The sequence below is a fragment of the Prinia subflava genome, chromosome 3 (genome assembly GCF_021018805.1).
Source record: "Prinia subflava isolate CZ2003 ecotype Zambia chromosome 3, Cam_Psub_1.2, whole genome shotgun sequence".
NCBI classification, from domain to species: Eukaryota; Metazoa; Chordata; class Aves; order Passeriformes; family Cisticolidae; genus Prinia; species Prinia subflava.
Genome location: NC_086249.1, coordinates 28,710,798 through 28,730,336, shown reverse-complemented (window position 1 = coordinate 28,730,336; position 19,539 = coordinate 28,710,798). Strand labels below are relative to the sequence as shown.

The 19,539-nt window shown below is 45.3% G+C and overlaps 1 protein-coding gene across 2 annotated transcripts in view; it reads right to left on the bottom strand.

Annotated features, from left to right (window-relative positions):
* Positions 1–19,539, bottom strand: part of AMOTL1 (angiomotin like 1) — a 54,618-nt gene that overhangs the window by 5,584 nt on the left and 29,495 nt on the right. For both annotated transcript variants that reach the window (XM_063394509.1, XM_063394510.1), the window contains exons 6-10: positions 18,536–18,625; positions 11,829–11,974; positions 5,883–6,032; positions 2,225–2,415; positions 794–919 (exon numbers count right to left, since the gene is read on the bottom strand). In XM_063394509.1, the coding sequence (XP_063250579.1) occupies positions 794–919; positions 2,225–2,415; positions 5,883–6,032; positions 11,829–11,974; positions 18,536–18,625 (703 nt within the window). The remainder of the gene's footprint in view (positions 1–793; positions 920–2,224; positions 2,416–5,882; positions 6,033–11,828; positions 11,975–18,535; positions 18,626–19,539) is intronic.

Genomic DNA, 19,539 nt, shown 5'->3' with positions numbered 1-19,539 from the left:
GTTCCTTTTGGATTCTCTGAGAGGTGGTCTGGGCTCTCCTTTCCCCCTCACTGCTGCAAAAACAATCAGCACCTCGTGTTCAGAGCTGAGCTAAGCTCGCTACTTCTCCCATACAGACCCTGAAGACTCTGAAATCACTAAAAAAATGGGATTATTGGAACTCTTCTCCAGGAATGATTAACACCAAATCATACTGAACAACTACAAAACTATATTTTTCAAAAATATGTACACTTTGACAGTCAAATAACTAGCCTGACTCTGCTGTACAGTATATTATACAATGCAGGTGCATTTTGTAAATAGTGAACTCATTAGTTTACATCATCACATGTTTAATTAACAATGAAAACACAAGATGCTAATCTATATTTATGAAGGCAGTGGCAAAACTCTAGTACTTCCCTGGAAGCAGGATTAGCTTGCATCTGTGAATGAAAAACAAAACCCAAACCCAGTAAAAAGAATCACTGTTATTTTTCCCAAGCAACAAATACACCTTTTTTATAAAAGTGTCTGCAAATTTGTATCCTTGCATGCCAGACTACTTTTAATATGGAACAACCTCTGCTTTGTAAAAACGTTGGGTTTGCCACAGAAGGCTTAACAGGAAACTAGGGAGGAAGTTATCTAATGACAGCTCCTCTTTAACCCCTGTTTGAATGCAAAGAAGAGCAAAACTAAATCAAAGTGAAGCCAAGCCCATCCTATCCAGGCATGCAGGAAGGAACAGAAGGGCATCCTGCTTTATCTGAACCCAGCCCCAACAGCACAAGGAGCAGGAATCCCTTACGTGTACTCCATGTCCTGGCAGCGGCGGTTGGCTTGCACGATCTCCTCCTCCTCCTGCCAGCCCCGCACCTCCAGCGCCGTCTCGCCGTAGCTGCCATTGTGTGAGTGGCTCGGGGCCGAGGCATCCCTGGCAAAGAGGGTCACCACGGAGAGTCAGGCTCCTGAGACTGCAAGGGTGGCTTTTGCAAGTGAGATTGAAACTTGCAAAGAAAACCTCAAGCCCATGTCCAGAGAGCAAGCCAGCGATGGCTGTCTCTCAAGCGGATGGCTACCTGGCATAGGGGCATCCTGTTGCTGGCTACCCTTGGCTTGGGCTGGGTCATTAATGCCATTGATTTAACTGGGTTAAAGGAACAGAAAGCATGCTGGAATCGTGGGTGACCCACACAGGGCTAACAGCCACCCAGAAGGACAGGGTCAGACATCAGAGGGACCCACTCACCAGATCCCAAGACAACAAAACTACATCATAAACAGGTAACAAAACTCTACACTTTGGAAGTTGAAAAACAGCACAGGAATTGCTGCCTAGACTGGAGGGTGCAAGGAAAGTCCATCATGAGTCACACACCTAAACACATTTCAAAGGCAAAACTCATTTTAGGATGTTTTCTGGGGATTTGGCTGTTAAGAAACTGGGGTGATAAGTTAACTATGCCATCCTCCTGAACACTGGGAGCTGTCACTGCCATTTGTGCTGTTGGCCACCACACTTTGACACAGACAAACTGAACACAGATAGTCCAGACGTATGCCATGTGAATGGGAAAGGGTTTACACCAGGGAATTCCAGAAATGGCTGAGGGGAGGAAGCTACTTCAGACCAGGGAAAATACAACAGGGAATATCTGTCTTCCAATATTTACAAAGCTGTTTCAACATCAACAGTGGTCTGTTGTTCATCCTGTATGCCTGGGAAGGACAAGAATCAATGAAGCTGGTTTGCAGTGAAGAAGTTTAGCTTAGCTATCAGGAAAAACATTTTAGTTTGAAGATTAATAAAGTGGTGAAAAAGGTATTTAGGCAATAAAATTTACCTTCTTAGAGGTTTTTAAAACTAGGTTAAACAACCTTGTTGCAGGCCATGGGATGGTGCAGCCATGTATCAAGTCCCTCCTCACTCTACCGGGTACTGGGAGGAGCTGCCTTACTGTGCTGTGTAATTTGGCACCTTGAGACTGCCAGAGACCATTGCTTCAATCTGATGCCTAGATCTGATAAACCTTTGGACCTGGTCAGAAGGATAAAACCTGTCTCAACCAACTACTCTATTTCACTGGCATGACACCCTGAAGAAGTGCATGACACCCTGGCAGTGCGACTCAGCAGGAAAGGCAAGCAACATCCCGCCTTAAGGAAACGCCTGTTCTGAATTATTGTGCCTGCTTTCCATGGTGAACAGAGCTGCCTGCCTGCAGCGAGGTTATCTTACCTCTCCGTTGCAGCTGTGGCTGCAGCGTTCATGGCAAAGTGCCGGATCGTACTTTCCTCCAGATACTTCTGCTCCCACTTGGTCATGTCAGCCTCCAAGGCCAGGATCCTCTCCTCCTTCTCCCGCACCAGCTCCATGAGGGCTGGGGCATTGTGATCTGGAAGGCTGCTTGCCTGGTAGCTGCCCTGCCTCTGCCAGTGGAAACAGTGAGAGATGTTCATGCCCTGCTCAGCATGAGGAAAAATCCCTCGTTCCTCAGTTTTCTGGCACATACAGAGTCATCCCCATGTCTTTGGAATGTCTTTTGACAGGGGCAAGTGGAAATCACAGGCTAAACCCTTTAGCTTCCAGTAGAACAGGCGAGTTACCATATGTGCAACCTAGCACATGCTTCCCCAGACCATGCTGACAGAAGCAAGGAATTGGCCGCTACCCTAATGTGCAGAGGTTTCCTGGGATACCCCAAGCCAAGGAAAAATGCAGGAAAAAAAGTTGGTAGGAAAAGAAGCAATGAAGCTTTAAAAGATATTCTTCTTGCTGAGACTTCATGCCCATGGCTGGGCAGTGCTTAGTATGGACAGGCAGTTATTACCAGAGGGTTTATATATTAAAGCTGAAAAAAAAATCACCTTGTGACCTAGTTACATGTAGCCTGTTTAAAGCAGCAGCTGGGAAAATATCCCAGCCATGCATTTAAGCTTGTCCCCTCTGGCACATTAGTTCTCTTGTACCCTCAGGGGATGCTTTCTGTGGTGTAACAGCTGACTTCTAACTAGAGGGGCAGAAGATCCCCAGGCACCTGTGGGGTTGCTCCCATGGGATGCTCACAAGCACCAATGGGTGTGTAACTCTTTCCATGTATGCTGCAAGAAAAGTGCTTGTCCAGGCAGGATTTATTTCACCCAGTTACAGCACTTCATTAAGTCACCCAAGCAGCACGGGTAGCTACCCTGAGCTCCTCCCACTGCTGATAGAGAGCAGAGGCGGAGGGAGATCCAGTCCTTGGCTCAGCAGAGGGATGAGTGTACACTAAGGGGAGAGGCATGAAGCTCTGGGAGAACTCAGGAGAAGTAAATTACTTTTTAATTAAAAAATGCAAGAGGTTTGTTATACTCCATGGTGAACAGTATTGTACTAAAGAGGAAACCATGCCTCAGGAGCACTGGCTTCTCATTCATGCTGCACCTTGAAGTTCCACTGGCAAAGCTGCACCATTGAAACTAGAGATACCAGGGAAGGGCTGCAGCCTTTGCCTCTGGTGCAGTGACAACATGTTTGGAAGATGCTTCCTGGAAATGCAGTATGGAGCGGGCCTTGGGAACAACAGCTGTGACTCTGCTCCTGCAAAAATATTGTCAAACCTCTGTCAGAGGAAGATAGTACTTTGGAAGTGTGATCCTGATCTACAAATGGTATCTTGGGACATCACCCATGCTTGTCATCTTCTGAGTCAAAACATCTGCCAGCCCTGCACACTGAGTCTGCAGTGCTGACTGAAAGAGTTTATTTATTGGTCCCAATTCGTGCGTCAGTGATAAGGAAGATTTGCCATTTGGACTCAGCTACCAGCAAGCCAGGGACAGAAAAGATTCTGGCTCACTATCTCCTTGTGTGCTGACTGGTAAAAATGAGAAAAGAAAATCTCCTTTTTTTTTTCTCTGCAGTGAGAAAATTTCAGTTTCAGTAGCTGTAACTTTGATTACTCAGAGAAGACAGCTCTGAAGTGAAAGGCTGGGGTATTTTGATGCCACATGATTCTCTACAGCATTGTGGCTTATAAACAAAAAGTATAGATAACAATAGTAAAAGTACCCCAAAGTTTTATCCCAAAGCTGGTGAGACAAGAATTTAGGAGTATCTTTCTTCTTAAAACTTACTAGATGGAATGGGTGCAGGCATTTGAAAACTACGTGAACCCAAAACCAATTGCTAATTACAGTACCATTTTTTTTTTTTAATTAAACAATCAGTAAGTTACAGAGGAATTTTCTGCCAAAATTAACAGACACAGCCTGAACTCCCAAGACCAGGATTTCAGTAACAGTCCATCCCTGTTACTTAATATATCAATTTATCTCTGTATGCCAGCCTTTTTTAGTTGTAGTTTTACCTTCACTTGAATTTTAATTGTATTTTTCTCAGATGTTCTTTTCTCAAATGGCATTAGCATGTCATATTCCATTTAATCCCTTGTTAAATTCAAAGAGAGCTGGCTAAGGGGGAACTGAGAAAACTTGAACCAAGCCCATGGTGGACTGGGCAAGAAAGGCTTGAAACACTCCTATGGCAGCAAGAAAGAGCAGAGATAGATGAATGAGAAGGGTCTGCAGGGAGCAGCAGCAGAGTGCTACCTTGGGAAGGGTGCTGGGGGACCTGGCCTGGGGCTGACGGAAGGAAGGGGATGCTCTCAGGTCTGGCCGCCTTATGACTCTGCAAACCACTGACACCGACCCTGACCGTGGAGCTATTTCCCAATGGCATCCTGCCAGCAGGATCAGCCCCTCTGCTTTCTGGCACTATAAGCTCTGTGTAACAGCTGCTTTGGAGTCCACTAATGGCCTACAAATAAGGAAAGGTTATAGTAGCAGATGCGTGTGATGACAGATACGAGTGAGCCCTTCAAGAGTTCCAGGAGCATCATGCTTTGCTTATGTTGCTGGTTTTTCCCCAAGCCGTAGTCTGATACATTTAGCCTATCTGCTCACTCTCCTCCAGAGCCAATGCCCATATATTTGGCATTTGGTGCAGGCTGCAGCCTGGAAATTCTCCCTGCAACCTCCTCATTTTTTTTTTTTTTCAAGATGACTGGACTTTGTGACTTACAGATAAAGGTGTTATAACAAAGGAGTAACTGTGCATAAACTACAAGCACAACAATACCCCTCTAAGGACACAAGGCTGCCAAAACACAAGGGGACGCACACAAATTCAAATCTATACTTCTAGCCCATTCTGGACAGAACTGATATATAAATAATTTATTGTCTGAAGATGACATCACTTGGCTCCAGACCTGTCATGGGTTGAAGTTACTGTGAACCACAAGCTTATGATACATCAAGCTTTGCACAGAACAAATATAGGCCTAGTTCTTGCTCCTGCTAGATCCCACATCATCCTACTTGGCCTTTTCAATGAAACATTGGCTAAAATTTTTAGGGTGAATCTAACATGTACCACACCTTTCCTCTCCTCCTTCTGTGTGGAGCTGGTTTTTGCCCAATCTGCCATTGCTACAGAGAGAAATCTGGAAGGACATTTTGTCCTGCCTGCCCTTGGGCAGGGGAGCCAAGACATCTCAGCCCAGCAGCAGGCAGGGCTCAACTTTACACCCAGCCCCACAGCAGAACGGCCCCATCCTCTGCTGAAGATCAGGAATAAGAATCATAGAGTGGTTTGGGTTGGAAGGGAGCTTCAAAGGTGATCTAAATCCATCCCTCCTGTCATGGGCAGGGAAAACTTCACAAGCTCAAAGCCCCATCCAACACGACCTTGAACACTTCCAATGATCCACAATCCTATCCAAATGACTGGCTTAGGAAGAAAGCCCAACAACCCGAATCCAAAGGCAAGGTGTCACCTGGCAGGGCTGCAAGTGACCATCTCTTCTAAAATCAAAGGCCCCATGCTGGGGTCCTGCCCACACCACTGTCCTCACCTGCTGCATCCTCAGCGAGTCCAGCTCTCGCTCCAGGCGCGTGCGCAGCCGCCGCTCCATCTGCTCCCTCTTCTCACAGGCCGCCTGCAGCTGTGTCAGCGCCTGTTGCAGCTTCTCCACCTTCTCCACGTAGGCCTGCTTCCTGCGCAGCTGTGGGCACAGGGGTCAGCAGTCTGGAGGGCACTGTACCCCGCCCCAGGCTGCTGGCACCCCCGTGCACTTGCAGGCATGCACTGGGCTTGAGCGTAGCTTTGGGCATTTGCTCCCAAGAGTTTCTCCAGGAAAAGGATGGTGTCTCTGTGATGGGCAGGGAATGTGCACAGCAGGCATTGCTGGGACAGAGCTACCCTTTTCGGAAGGAGTGCTGCCCCAGTTTTCCACCCACTGGGGATCTGCCAGCCATGAACCCCCTCAGGCCATTTCTAAGTACGAGCTGTCATGTTGGTGGGTACTCTTTGGGCAAGCACACAGGACGGGCCCAGTTCAGAGGAATCCCCATGGGTTTTATTGACTGCTGACACTCGGCACACCGCCTGCACCCAAACAAAGGGGTTCTTTCTTCACTCCTCCACATTTGCTCAATACAGGTGAAACAAGCAGAGTGCCAGCAGCCAGAAGCGCTCCACCTACTCCATTCTGCTCACAGGCTTGTCCATGCTGCTCTGTAGATGAGATGTCCTGGCAGCTAAAGCCAGGCCTTCTTTACATCTATAATGCAATTACTGAAGCGCTGAACTTGACACAAGGATTTTGCAATGCAGGGTTTTACAGCCAGAGATTGCTCAAGCAGCATACCCCAAAAGGAGTATGAATTCCTCTTCTGTCACCTGAAATCCATCCATTTTACAGGTGAAGTGAAATACAGGCTTGCTTACAGCAAAAGCATAGCTTGGTCTAAACAAACCTCCCTAATGCCTGGCACCAACAACTAGCAGAGTGACCTCCTTAGCCCTGCAGCAATCTAGGCTAATGCTAACAGCTCCCAGGGCTTTCCCTGAAAATTAATGAGATTATAATCCCCACTAGCCTCTGGCAGCAGCATGAGGACTGCATTCCTCAGGAGCTCACGACTTGGCAACACCCACAGAACAGCGGCTTCTTACTGAATGTGCTATTTTGGCAGTAGGAAGGTGTTTGTGTCACCTCCAGCCACACCAGCATGGACAGAAAGGGTTACGAAGCTCCCCCAGGGTCTCTCTTTGGCAGCAGATCTCATCTGCTCTCCCATGTCCTGCCAAATGCTGCAGGGTCCATCTGTATCATAGCAGCCACAACTTGCCTTTGGAGCAGCCCTCTAGACCCCAGGGTTCACACTCACACACCTCTGCCCTTGTGGGTGAGGCAATGCTCACATGCCCACCACCTTCAAAAAAATTTTGTGGGAGATATGCAACAAGACAGTTCTCACATTCATAAGTTTATAGGGGGGTTCTCGAGCCAATTCTGACTTTTCTATTCTGCATGTAGATTCATAAAAAAAATCATCAATGCATTTAAAACACAAAGTATAAAACATCGTAATTCAAATTAATTTGGGTTGCCAGTGAAGCATGGGTCCATAAGGGAGACATGACTACAACCAGAGATGCAACATTAAGCTCCACCACCTCACAGACTCCAAACAACTCCAAAACTGGATGGCAACTGGAGAGGTATCAATCCATTTACCTGCTGCATCGTAGGATCAACATAAAACCTGGCACACATTTGTATAAGCTGTTTACAAAATCACCCAGGGGTAGGAATTACACAGCCTATCCCTGCAAACTACTTCACAGTTTATTCTCCTTTACTGCCAGAAAACTTTTACCCTAATGCCTAATCTGGCTTTCTCTTATGCAATTTAAGCAAATTACTTCTTGTTCTGTTTCCAAACTGTGATCTACTAGAGCAAGAAGCATTTAATTAAACAATTCACTTCTTCACGAGATCAGCAAACTTGCCTGAACACTGTCCTTGTCCTGGGGATTAGGAAAACAAAGATGAAGAAGAGCTAAGGCTAAAAGGGACTATCCAAGCAAATAAATCTGACTAAAGACAAGTGGGTCTTGGAAAAATATCTGTGCTAGAAATGTAACTCCAGTTTGAACAACTGAATTCGATAGATATGAGATTTGAATGAAATACGGTAAGATATGGAGAATCCACTATCACTCTAAGTAGATTGTCTCAGTGTTAATTACTCTTAACTCTCTATTTTCAGCCTGATTTGCTCAGCTTCAGCCTCTAAACACTGCATCTCATTATTTCCTCTTATGTTAAATAGCAATGTTTAATCTCTCTGACAGCAATCCCTTCTTCACCGATCCCTGGATGGATGAAGGGAGAGCAGTGGATGTTGTCTACTTTGACATCAGCAAGGCTTTCCATACTGTCTCTCACAACATCCTGATGGGTGAACTCAGGAACCATGGATGAGTGGACAGCGAGGAGGACTGAGAACTGGCTGAACAGCAGATCCCAGAGGGTGGCACAGGGTCTGATTGGAGGCTTGTTACCAGTGGTGTCCCCCTCAAAGTTCAATATTGGGCCCAGCATTGTTAAACCTATTAATCAATGACTTGCCTCGTCACCAAGTTCCCTGCAGACACAAAGCTGGGAAGAGTTGCTGATACCCCAGAGGGCTGTGCAGCCCTCCAGATGGACCTTGACAGGCTGGAGAGATGGGCAGAGAGGAATCATCTGAAATTCAACAGGGGCAAATGCAGAGCCCTGCACCTGGGGAGAAATAACCCCATACTCCAGTACAGGGTGGGGGCTGACCTGCTGGAAAGCAGCTCTGCAGAGAAGGACCTGGAGGTTCTTCACTATGTAGGCAGCATAGCACTGGAACAGATTGACCAGAGAGGGTGTGGAGTCTCCTCACTGCAGATATTCAAGAACCATCTGGACACAACCCTGTGCCATGTGCTCTGGGATGACCCTGCTTGAACAGGGAGGTTGGACCAGATGACCCCACTATGGTCCCTCCTAATCTTACCCATTCAGTGACTCATGTTCAAGTGCACAGACCGAAGCTCAGACAACTTTTCACTTTAATTCTTCCCAGCAAAGAACAGCTTCTGAACCCAAATAAATTGTACAGCTGCTTTCTGAGCCCTCTCCAATTATTGAGTTTTCTATTCAAAGCATGAAACAGACACATGATTCCAGCAGCAGTCTGCTAAATGACATGTGGTGATAATACCCCCTACACATTTTGAATTAAATCCTTCTACTAGCAGGCACGCAGGATAATGCAGATTTACATGGAACACTATCTTATGTTAATTCAACTTAGTAGCTACTGCTTATTTCTCAAGGCTTGATTTAAAATGCTTTTAATTACATGCTGGTGGTAGAGGAAGTCTGGGCAGATTTACAAAGCAGTGCATGAGCTAGAGTTCTGTTAACAATAACAACAGTCATTTTGATTTGACTGAATTTGTGTTTTCCTCAATATATTCCAAATTATAGTAAAAATCCCTGGTTTAAAATGAAGGTTTAACACTGCAGTTTATCTTCTGCATGAGTCTAATTAAGATCCAGAAACACTGGAGACTGTTGAAAAGGTGCTCTGATTCAGCCATGAAACAGGACAAAAGGGAAAGGTGAGTGCTGGAGCTTGGGCACATGCTGGCAGCCTCAGATTAACTTCAGCCAAGCTACCTGACACTGCCTGGAACAATTAAAACACAGCAGCTGGGCTAAAATTCATTTGAACTGCCCTTAGAATGAAAAAAGAAGTTAAAAGGTATCACATCAACATGGGTTTGTCAGGCTGAGAACTCTGATATACTATGGCAAATACCACAGCATCACTTTCATTTATGTCACCTCTGAGATCTACCATGCCCAAGGCAGGAGATTACCACCTCTGTAACACCTACAGTGTCCCAGGCAGGAATTTACCACCTCCATAACATCTGCCATGCCTTGTAGGTTAGGAGCTCTCTAGAGCAGAACATCTAACCTTTCCTCAGCTCTACCAGGCCACAATTCAGGATCCAGCAGAGGCACATTTCTGTTGGATGACAAGACTAAAAACTGACTACTGCCAAGCTGTTAGAGCCCTAAGGCTGCAAACATATTTACTACAACACAGCAGGCACAAGGGAGGTTCTTGAACCACCTGCCTGGAAATCATTGAATGTGCTTCTGCCTTCACTAGTCTCTACTCAGCAAGTCACTGTTACCCACCAGTATCACACTCAGTCTGTGGACCAGACACAAGCTAAACACCATTTCTTCCCATCCCCTGCATGATGCCATGACTGTAGAAGCAGGCATTGCCACCTAAAACGCTCCTTTATTCAGCCCTTTGTAATGAAATGCAAATAGAAAACCTCAGGTTGCCTTTCAGCCAAAGAGTGTCAAGTGAATTATGTACAGACTAAAGATATGCTGGCTCCTGCAGCTACCCCAGAGGAACTGCCCAAAATACACCTGGATGGTGAGCAGGCTTTAGTCTAACTAACAAAAAAGCAGTTAAACTTAATGTGATCCTCTTCTTGCTGCTGAGAGCATCCATCCAAGGAAATGGAGTTTTTAAAATGTTTCTAAATAGGGAGTCAGAATGGGCCAATGGTCAGGTAAAAACCAGCAATGCCTTCAGCGCTCACATATAGTACTTTAAAATCTTCCAGACTCTAAGTAACCATTGGTCAGCCTAACAGGGAGTCTGTCATTGTCATTTTATCGTCAATAAAAACCATTCAAAAACCACAGAGGTCAATTCTCCATCTTTCCAAGACAATGAATGGCACTTAAGTTAATTGCAGGTATTTGGGAAAGGCTTTCTCTGCTCCCCACAAGACCCTTTGCATCCCCTGCTCCCCTGGCCAGCCCTGGGGAGGGCGCAGGTGGAACATGAGGCTCCCTTCAGGGGGAACAGAGCAGCCCAAGATCATACCAACAGTCTGTGCCAGAGCATGAACCTCTACCAAATCTGCTAGGGCAGAAGTTCATCAACAGCCTTCCTGTCACCAATGACCTGGCCACTTGGGTAGCAAAGATCATGTTCCTTTTACTTCCCATAAAACATCCCTCTGTTTGTCCAAGGGACAGAGATTTTAGGGGTCTAGAAGGTCAAAAGGTCTGTTTTGACAGTTTTGCCCAATCTGCTAGAATGCATGGACTTTCCAATAGTTACTAGATCCACACGTCCTGATTTGAAGGTCCTTAAGGAATACAATAAATTGAGACAGTCTTCACCAGTAATGAAGAACTAATAATGTCACTCTTAGTTATAGTTAAAACTGAGCATTATTTCTGCTTTGAATTTGTCTAGTTTCAGCTTCCAACTACTAGGTACTGTTCTGTCTGACCGTTTGAAGAGCCCTGTGCCTAGGATTTCTCTTCCTATCTGAATACTTATCTCCACTATCAGGCTTATATGGTTACTGCTTAAAGACATCTTGGGAGCTTGGCACTTCCTGGGTCTCACAGAATGATAGGTTCTCTTCAGCTCTCAAATAAAACCTGTAGCTCTACATCCTGGTCAGTCAGTCTGCTTCCAGCCAGATCAGCCAGATATTTTAAGAGGTGAAGACACCAAGCCCTGCACTGCCATGCTGCTGTGTGCATCTCAAAAGCTTCCTGGTATTCTTGGGTGAGAAATGGGATGCACTAACTCCACAAGTCTCTATCACAGCCCCAGGCCAGTAAGTAGTTAATTTTTATTCAATTTTTCTTTTAAATCCTACCACTACCTCAGCCACCAGCTGAGTTGAATTTGATTTTGTTCCTGGTTACACTTTGAAGGCTTTGTTCTAGACACATCTATGGTCTCCTCTGCTTGCTTGTTTTGCTCAGTATTGTGTAACCACACATTTTCTCTATAAAAAGGCAAGTGCAAGGAAAACAGGAAGAGCCTGTGGACAGAAGAGAACCAGGACTTGGATGGAAAAAGGTCTAACCATGATCCATGTCTACCCTCAGAGCACAGAAATATTGTCCATGCCTCACCTCCTCTTCCAGCTTGATAACCTTGGCCTGTGCATTGTTTAGGGCCTGGTCAAGGATTTCAATGTGCCTCCGCTGGTCCTCATTGGCTGAACGCACAGCTGCCAGCTCCATCTCCAACTTCTCCTTCTCCTTCAAGTGCTCTTTGTCTGAAAGAAAGACAAGAACAAGAGCCACTCTATGAGGATGGCTCACTGGCCCCAGGCCACACACCAGAGGTAAGCTGTCACCTCCCTAGAAAAACAAAAATTATGAAAAGCAGCAGTGAGTAAGGCCTTTACAACACAGGGCTGAGACACAGCGGGCAAGGAGCTTCTACTGCCAGGGCTCAGCCTCTCAGTTCCCAGCCTTACACCAGCAGCAGATAGCAGTGGCAGCTTGGGCTGCATCTGCTCTAGCAGAGCTTGTGGCCCCCAGCACTGCCTCACAGCTTTCCATTCTGCTGAATTGTTAGCACATCCCCCAGCAAAAGTTTGGCTTGCACCAACTACTCCTTTTTTACACCACACCCTACATCAAGAGCTGCTCACAGCTGCCAGCTTCAATGCTGCTGCCCTCTGTAATGGGCAAGAAACCTCAGCCCCATAGATGTGGGCTGTGCTGTGGCTTGTGCTTTTTATTTGCTAGGATAGAGATCATAACATACAGAAAATTTGAAGCAGCCAAATAGTAAACACAAATCTGTTCTGGACAGCCTGAAAATGGAAAGAGGGGAAAATGGTAACGAAGAATAAGCTAGGAAGCCTCTGTACATGCTTTCTCTGACCATGCAGAGAAAAGGGAGGCTGTGGGAGCCTTTTCAGGGGCCCTGGGTGACCTCCAGACCTGCAGGACTTAAGCATCCTGTGACCAGTGTTCCCCTTCTGTTAAGCATCACATGCAAGACTAAAGCACGTAGACAACCTCTGTGCTGAAAAATCATCCCTTTTTTGGGTAAGATTTAAAACAACATTAAAAAAATAAACAACTGGCTAAATTCAGTCAGCGTTGCTCTCATCTTTGCCTTCAGCAACAAATTGCAGGCCCACCACTGACTTTGCTGGCAAGCTGCCTGGAGAAATGCTTGGCTCCATCTGCTTCTGCCCTGACAGTGCTGAGAAGCCATTTGTGGGAACACAAGTGTCACAGGCCAATCACTGGATCCCCGATGTCAGAACACAAACAGTTAATGACTGGAGTGAGCAGAGGATCAAGGTTTCATTCAGTGACATCTGAAATTTCAAAATCTGGCCTTCGTTCTGAATGTCAACAAAAATAAATACTTGGAATGTCTCCAGGAAGGAAAATCTCCTCCAAAAATTTATTTGGCATGAATTAAATGTTGTTTTGATTTTTTATTTTTAAAACATAGCATTACATAATTTATTATTTTTTAACTGAAGGGAGAAGTTGCTTCAAAAAGACTGAAACATGGGAAATCTGTCCCAAACATCCAGCCCATGCCACCCAAATGTGACCACTCAAGCTGGAAGCCCAACCATCCACCTTCTCCCAAGCAGGGTCAGAAAACTTCACATGGCCAAAGCCATTCCATTTCAGGGCCACATTCTTCCTTAATGTCAGGTGGGATGAGAACAGATTTAATTCACACACAATCAGCAGGTGCCTGCAGCGAGGTGAGATGTACACAAGCTGAGCCATGTAGAACAAGGCAAAAGGGGACAAGGTGAGCCCAAACCCACCCAGCTGTCTTCTCATTTATCCTAAAAGGAGGAACTCAGCACCTCATAAAAAATCCTGGTAGCAACACCATCATGCTGGTCACTGCAAAGTCCACAAGCAAAGCCCAGTGAGTGCTGTGGACACCACACTCCGACTGCCACCATGAGCCATTTTGGTATGATGGTGGCCTCTTCTTCCCTTTTTAGCAAGGGATTTTATATTAGCCATGCAGACCTCTTCCTTCAATGCAAAAATATTTACTTCAATCAGATTAGGCAGAAGGAACATTAATATCTATTGCAGAAACGTGTGAATCTAAGCAAATTGTCAGGGAGCTAATGTCATTAGAGGGTGAGGAAGCTGAAAGATGAACGCTATTTCAGCCCTGCACTCCGCCACCTCATGCTGGGACGACACACGCTCTGCTCTGGATTTGAAACCCGTGTTTCACGTTACACGTGGGGATAAGACAGCAAAACGGGATTTGAGATCTTCAGTTTCAACTTCCATTCACAGAACTTGAAGCCCTCAGCCTATCTTGTTGCATTGTGCTTTCTATCCCACCAAGAGAGGACAAATTATACACAAATTCACAAAATAATCACTGTTAGAAGGCTTGTAAGAAAAATTTCCTGAGCAGCTTTCAATACTTCTCTATGTCAGTTTCATCCTGTAAAATCCTGGAGCTATATTTCATAAATACTTTACTTGCATTAATTTTTAGTGAAGAAGACTTAGTCAAATACACCTTAAATTCTCTTCAAGTGCAAGCAAAGTATCCTTAAAGTCTAAAAACAGTTTTACTCCACTACCCTTGCATACACCTTTTTAACTAAATGACTCAAATTAATAACTATTTTTATGTTCCAGTGGGTCACTGCCACACCCCATTACAGAACAGTTCCCCAAAAGCTTCACTGTTGCAGCTCACAGTTGTAATCTCACAGCTTTCTACAGACTGCCTCTGACTGTTGTACTTCCCCACACTATGGATATTACACCTGTACTCTGGCTGGATAGAAGAAAGGGGATAAAGCAAGGAGGCTGCTTCAGTACTTCTCAAACAGCTTTCTGACTTGTCAGGCTGGGCAAGTGAATCAAAAGTAGACAAGTGTTGAATCTGCTTTGAAATGGAATTTTTAGACAAAAAGATACAGGCATGAGATGACACAGATTTAGTGTAACTCAGATGTGACTCCTACCTTAGCACACATTACATCCAAGTATCAACTTATTTGACCAATTTAAAGACCATCTCAGTACATCCCAAGCTGATTTTTGCCTTTCTCTGATGTTGCAATGTCAACAGGGACATATTTTACAGACAGACCTTGCTACTACAAAATGACCACTGTTGGCAGAAGAAAATATATCAAATTACAGCAGCCAGAGACTAATTAGACAATTAAACAAGAGTGGCTTCCATACCACATCCCTTGCAGCACTTCCAATAATTTCTCTTATGCAGGTTTTCATTTGCCAGTGGTGGTTCTTCACTCCCAGCTGTCAATTCCACAGATGCTTTCCAGCGCCCATGCCTCTCCTCAGTGAAACCTGAGGGAATTTAGCCTCTCATCAGTCTTGCAGCTCCTGACATGGCGAGTGTGTGGCGGAGCTCTGCCATCCGCTGTCCCTGGTCACAGGCATACGCCATGGCAGCTGCTGCCAGGCACCCTCGGGCCAGCTGGTGGAGCAGGACAGGGCACAAGAGTCACCTCTTCTGCTCACCTACATCAAGCTGTGTCCCAGCCAGCTCCAGTGGCCCAACCCTCCCAAGCAGCCATGGCTGTGAGACAGGGGATCAAGAAAGGGATGGACCCTCTCTCCCCAGACTGTCAGAAGGAATCTGAAATGAGGCCAGGACCTTGTTGCCTGCTCCGAAGACCTTTCAGCAGCTGGTATCCACCCCATAATAATAAGCAAAATAATAAGCAAAATAAATGAATCAGTATTTACACCAAGCAGCCAAACAGGAGAAAGTTTTCCACAGCTTTACTAAATTCTCTACACATTAAATAGGGCCAGGTTGCCATGCCCAGACATTGAGGTTTCCCTCCAGAGGAGCAGCAGAGCTACTGTCCATTTGTCCATCTGTCCAAGCCTCAGTCCTCTGCAGCTGTGGTTTGATGCTGACAAAGCTGGGCCAAGGGAGGCCTGGAGCAGCAATGCAGATTATTTCCTGATTATTTCCGGTCTGGAAATGGGAACATTTCTTTGCCTGGGATATTTGGGACAGAGATATATGCACAAGTTCATGGCACATGAACTGAACACTCCCACAAAGCGTAAGGCTCCATCAACAAACTGCTAAAACTGTCCACACATCCCCACTAACAGATGCAGAGCCATGTGAATGTGCACAGACCTCAATCTGTCTCAGACACCTGAAAAAACAGTGCTCCCATAGTTCAGAAATCTCTAAATCACATAAAATTCACACACTCCACCAAAACATATTGTGTAAGCCTTCTCTCAGCCTATGCCCTTGAAACCATTCTCAATCTTCCTGCCTCCTCCTAAGTGTCTCTTCTCTTGCCTGTATGGGCCCACATGCCTTCATCAGTTGCTGCTTCATGGCTTTCCTTCAAAAAACCCTTTTCCCTGACAAAACATCACACAATTATCTTGAAACTAATACGTGTGAGTATTTTCCACCCCCTGATAGAACAGTAGCATTTCTCCTAGGCACAAATGCCTAGCACTCAATACTTAGAGCATGTGGCCTGGCTTTGTCTATTATTATTGCAAAGAATAAGATTTTTTTGTCGCCTGCAGTCTCCATCTCAGAGCACATGACTGCTCTGCACTGTTGCACTGCTAATGAAAAGCTGTGTGAGGAACTGAGAAATGATCCTTGAACATCCTGCCTTGCCAGATTTTTCAGGGAGTTTTTCCCATTACTGGAGTTTTACCATAGAAAAATTGGTATGCACTATTACCAGCCTCAAGAATCTTATCTTTCTTTCTTCAGCTCATCACCAGAGTGGCTTAAAAATGCCAACTTTTAGGAAACTAAATGCTGATGTTGGAGTCTTCTTATTCAGCTTGGGTCATGTTTCCCGGCTGTCTTCCACAAACATAGGAACTAGAAATCTGCTTTTGTTTTCGTAATAAAAATTAAGATTTACATTTGCTAATCTGCATTTACTTAATAACCTGCTACTCTTAGAAAAAAAAAGACAAAACATCACTTTTACAACAAACTTTTTTCTCTTCTTCTAAAAATGACTATTTCAATCTCAGTGTATATAATGCAGCTAAAACTCTGTTTCCTTCTTTGCAGTTTTCTGCCTGTGCATCCTATAAAAAGACATCAGGAAGGTACAAAGTGTGCCTGCAAAAACCCCAGGTCAGAAGTGAGCTACAACCGAACCCCAGTCACAGTCTGACACTGTGGGAGACTCAGAAACACAAACATCAGTGTATAAATACAGTCAGCAACAGAGGATTTCCAAGCAGAACCTTTTATGGGCTCTGAGAGGGGTGTTCTAGGCAGACACCCTAATACCGAGGTCAGTACTGTGCGTGTCCCAGCAGCCCAAAGAACATGACTGAAGAGGACCTGCTTTACATGTGCCCATTTTTCTATTCTTGGAAGCACTCTGCATTGCTTTAGTAACATTTAGCTCTCTGGCCTACCCAGGAGACACTCCAAGCATCCAGACCTTCTTATGTGATAGAATTCGAAAAGCTATATTTGTTTGTAAGCTGTGAATTGATTGCAGCAATATGCTGAGTGCATAGCATGAAGTTTCACTGCTAGATATTTATCAGTGGAAGCACAGAGCATGTTTATGTACTGGAAAAGAACTCAGTTTGAGTCCATTCTGGGGATTTAACTCCTCCTTGTAGCTAATAGCATATAGCAACACTGCCAGGCTGTCTCTACACAAAGAGAGCAGATCCCAGTCTCCAACTTCCACTGAGCAGCTTATCCCATTTGAACTCTTCCCGAGGATGACAAGATTTATACATCAATGCCATTTCTTTGAGAGATCATCCCACTGGATTTCTAGCAGTATCTACACACCTTTATGTCATTTGCTAATATGGCAAAGCTAACACGTCACGGGAAGGATCACCGGATTATTTTCTGGTTTGTGCACACACATACCAAACAATCCGCCATGCTGGCATCACTGCTGCTGCTGCAAGCCAGGAGAAGGCTCTCCAGCATTTGGAGCAGCTGCTGGGCATGACAGGGCTGGTGGTGAGGCATACGGAGCAGTAGCAAGCTCTGCAATGCTAATGGAGGTGGATGCAGTTGCAGCTCATTTTCCAAGGAGGCTCGTGGTGCAATTAAACAAAAGGATGAGCTGTACACAGCAATGAGCTGGGATTTAAGCACACAAGATACTGCACAGCTTCCAGGTGGCCAAGCCATTCTGGAAGCATGCTGAAGATGCTTAGGATACAAAAGAAGCCACACACTGCCACACAGCATCCAGCTGCTCAGGTTGGATGGTCACACACACGTCAGTGCATGGCAAGGAAATCAGCAGCACTATGGCCAGTCATTATGGGAGCCTGCTGTGTATTGGGAATGGATGCTTCCATAGCAACAGAAGCTGAGAAATCTTTGTCACTTCAGTCCTTTGTACAAAGCATGGTTGAGCTCTGCTCCCTCTGCTGTTAGTCCAACCATGGCACTGACAAACTAGTCAGCAGAGCTTGTTCTGAGCTTTTCCCAGCAAAGAGACCAATCTGGCTTCTCTAAAATGCATGGACCTCTAGAGATTATCTCTGCAAGCAAGACTTCACAATTTCAGATAAATATTTATCAAAAACAAGCTAAATTGTGTTACCATTAACTCCCACTGCTTGCTTCTGGTGCTCAGAGAGAAAAAACCCTACCCTAAACAATCCAGTCTGCAGCTTAAACATGAGTACATGATGAATTAGCTGAGTAAAACCAAGCCACAAGCAGAATAACAATTAAAAGCAAAGTATTCACCTCCACTCCACCACGGTTATATGTGTCCATGTATATATATGCATGTTTATATGTATCTAGCTGCATCTTTCAAACAGATAAGCACAGTACTCACTCTGAGTGGCATAAAGGCCCTCTGTTGCCTTATCCTCGTGCCCATCAAAGTCTCTGCTGGCCAGCTGCCTATTGGCTGTTTCCAGTCGTTCTGCAAAAAACAGGAAATTCTTCAAGTATAAATATATGTATATAAAATTGTAGGCCAACCAAGAAAATAAGATGCATGCCAGCAGAGCAGTATAAATAGCCTCTCTGAAGGAGGATATTAAAATGGAGGCTGACACATACATAAAAGATGAAGCCTTTGACCTCTTCCATGAAGCTGTGTTACTCAGATTCGCAGAAACTGGGGGAAAGCCTCTGCCATTCACAGCTCACATGCCCAGGCAATCAACTCTCACACTACTCAAAATGCACAAGGCATTGGCAATCTGAATTAACCAGCTTTTCAAGGGGATGGCTGCTTTCCTGCAGTGAAGAGCTGCCCCTGGTGCAGCAACACATCCTGGGGAAAGGCAGCCTCCAGCCCAATGACACCAATCCCTGGGGATGCCCCAGGAAAGAAGGCATTTTCTGCAGCCAAGGACCACTATCCCTGGGAAGGTTCTGCCTTCAGAAAGACCATGTGACCCAGCATGGAAAAATTGGAAAATTTTAAGTCAGTTTGCAGAAGGCACTTCACTGCATGAGCAGTGAGTACCAAAGTACCCTCCATTGGGAACGTGGATGGGCAATAGTTACCCAGCACATCCTCCATTTCCTTTCTCAAAAGGATACATCCTCAATGTTAAGTGTTTAAAAAAAAGTACCCTTTGATACTCACTAGTGGTCTGTGAAGGCACTAACCTTGGGGATTTATGGGTAGTGCAGCATTGTTTTACATTACAATTTGCTCTTCAGCTCTTCAGGAGTGGACAGGATGCTGTGACTGTGGTGGTGTCAAATCCATACTTTCAAGTGCTGAACACAAAGGCACCATCTGGAATCGATTCTTAACACCTTGCCAGAAGGTTTTTTTGCCACCAGGGGTGTGACTGCAGTTTTGTCTAATGCCAGTGAGCA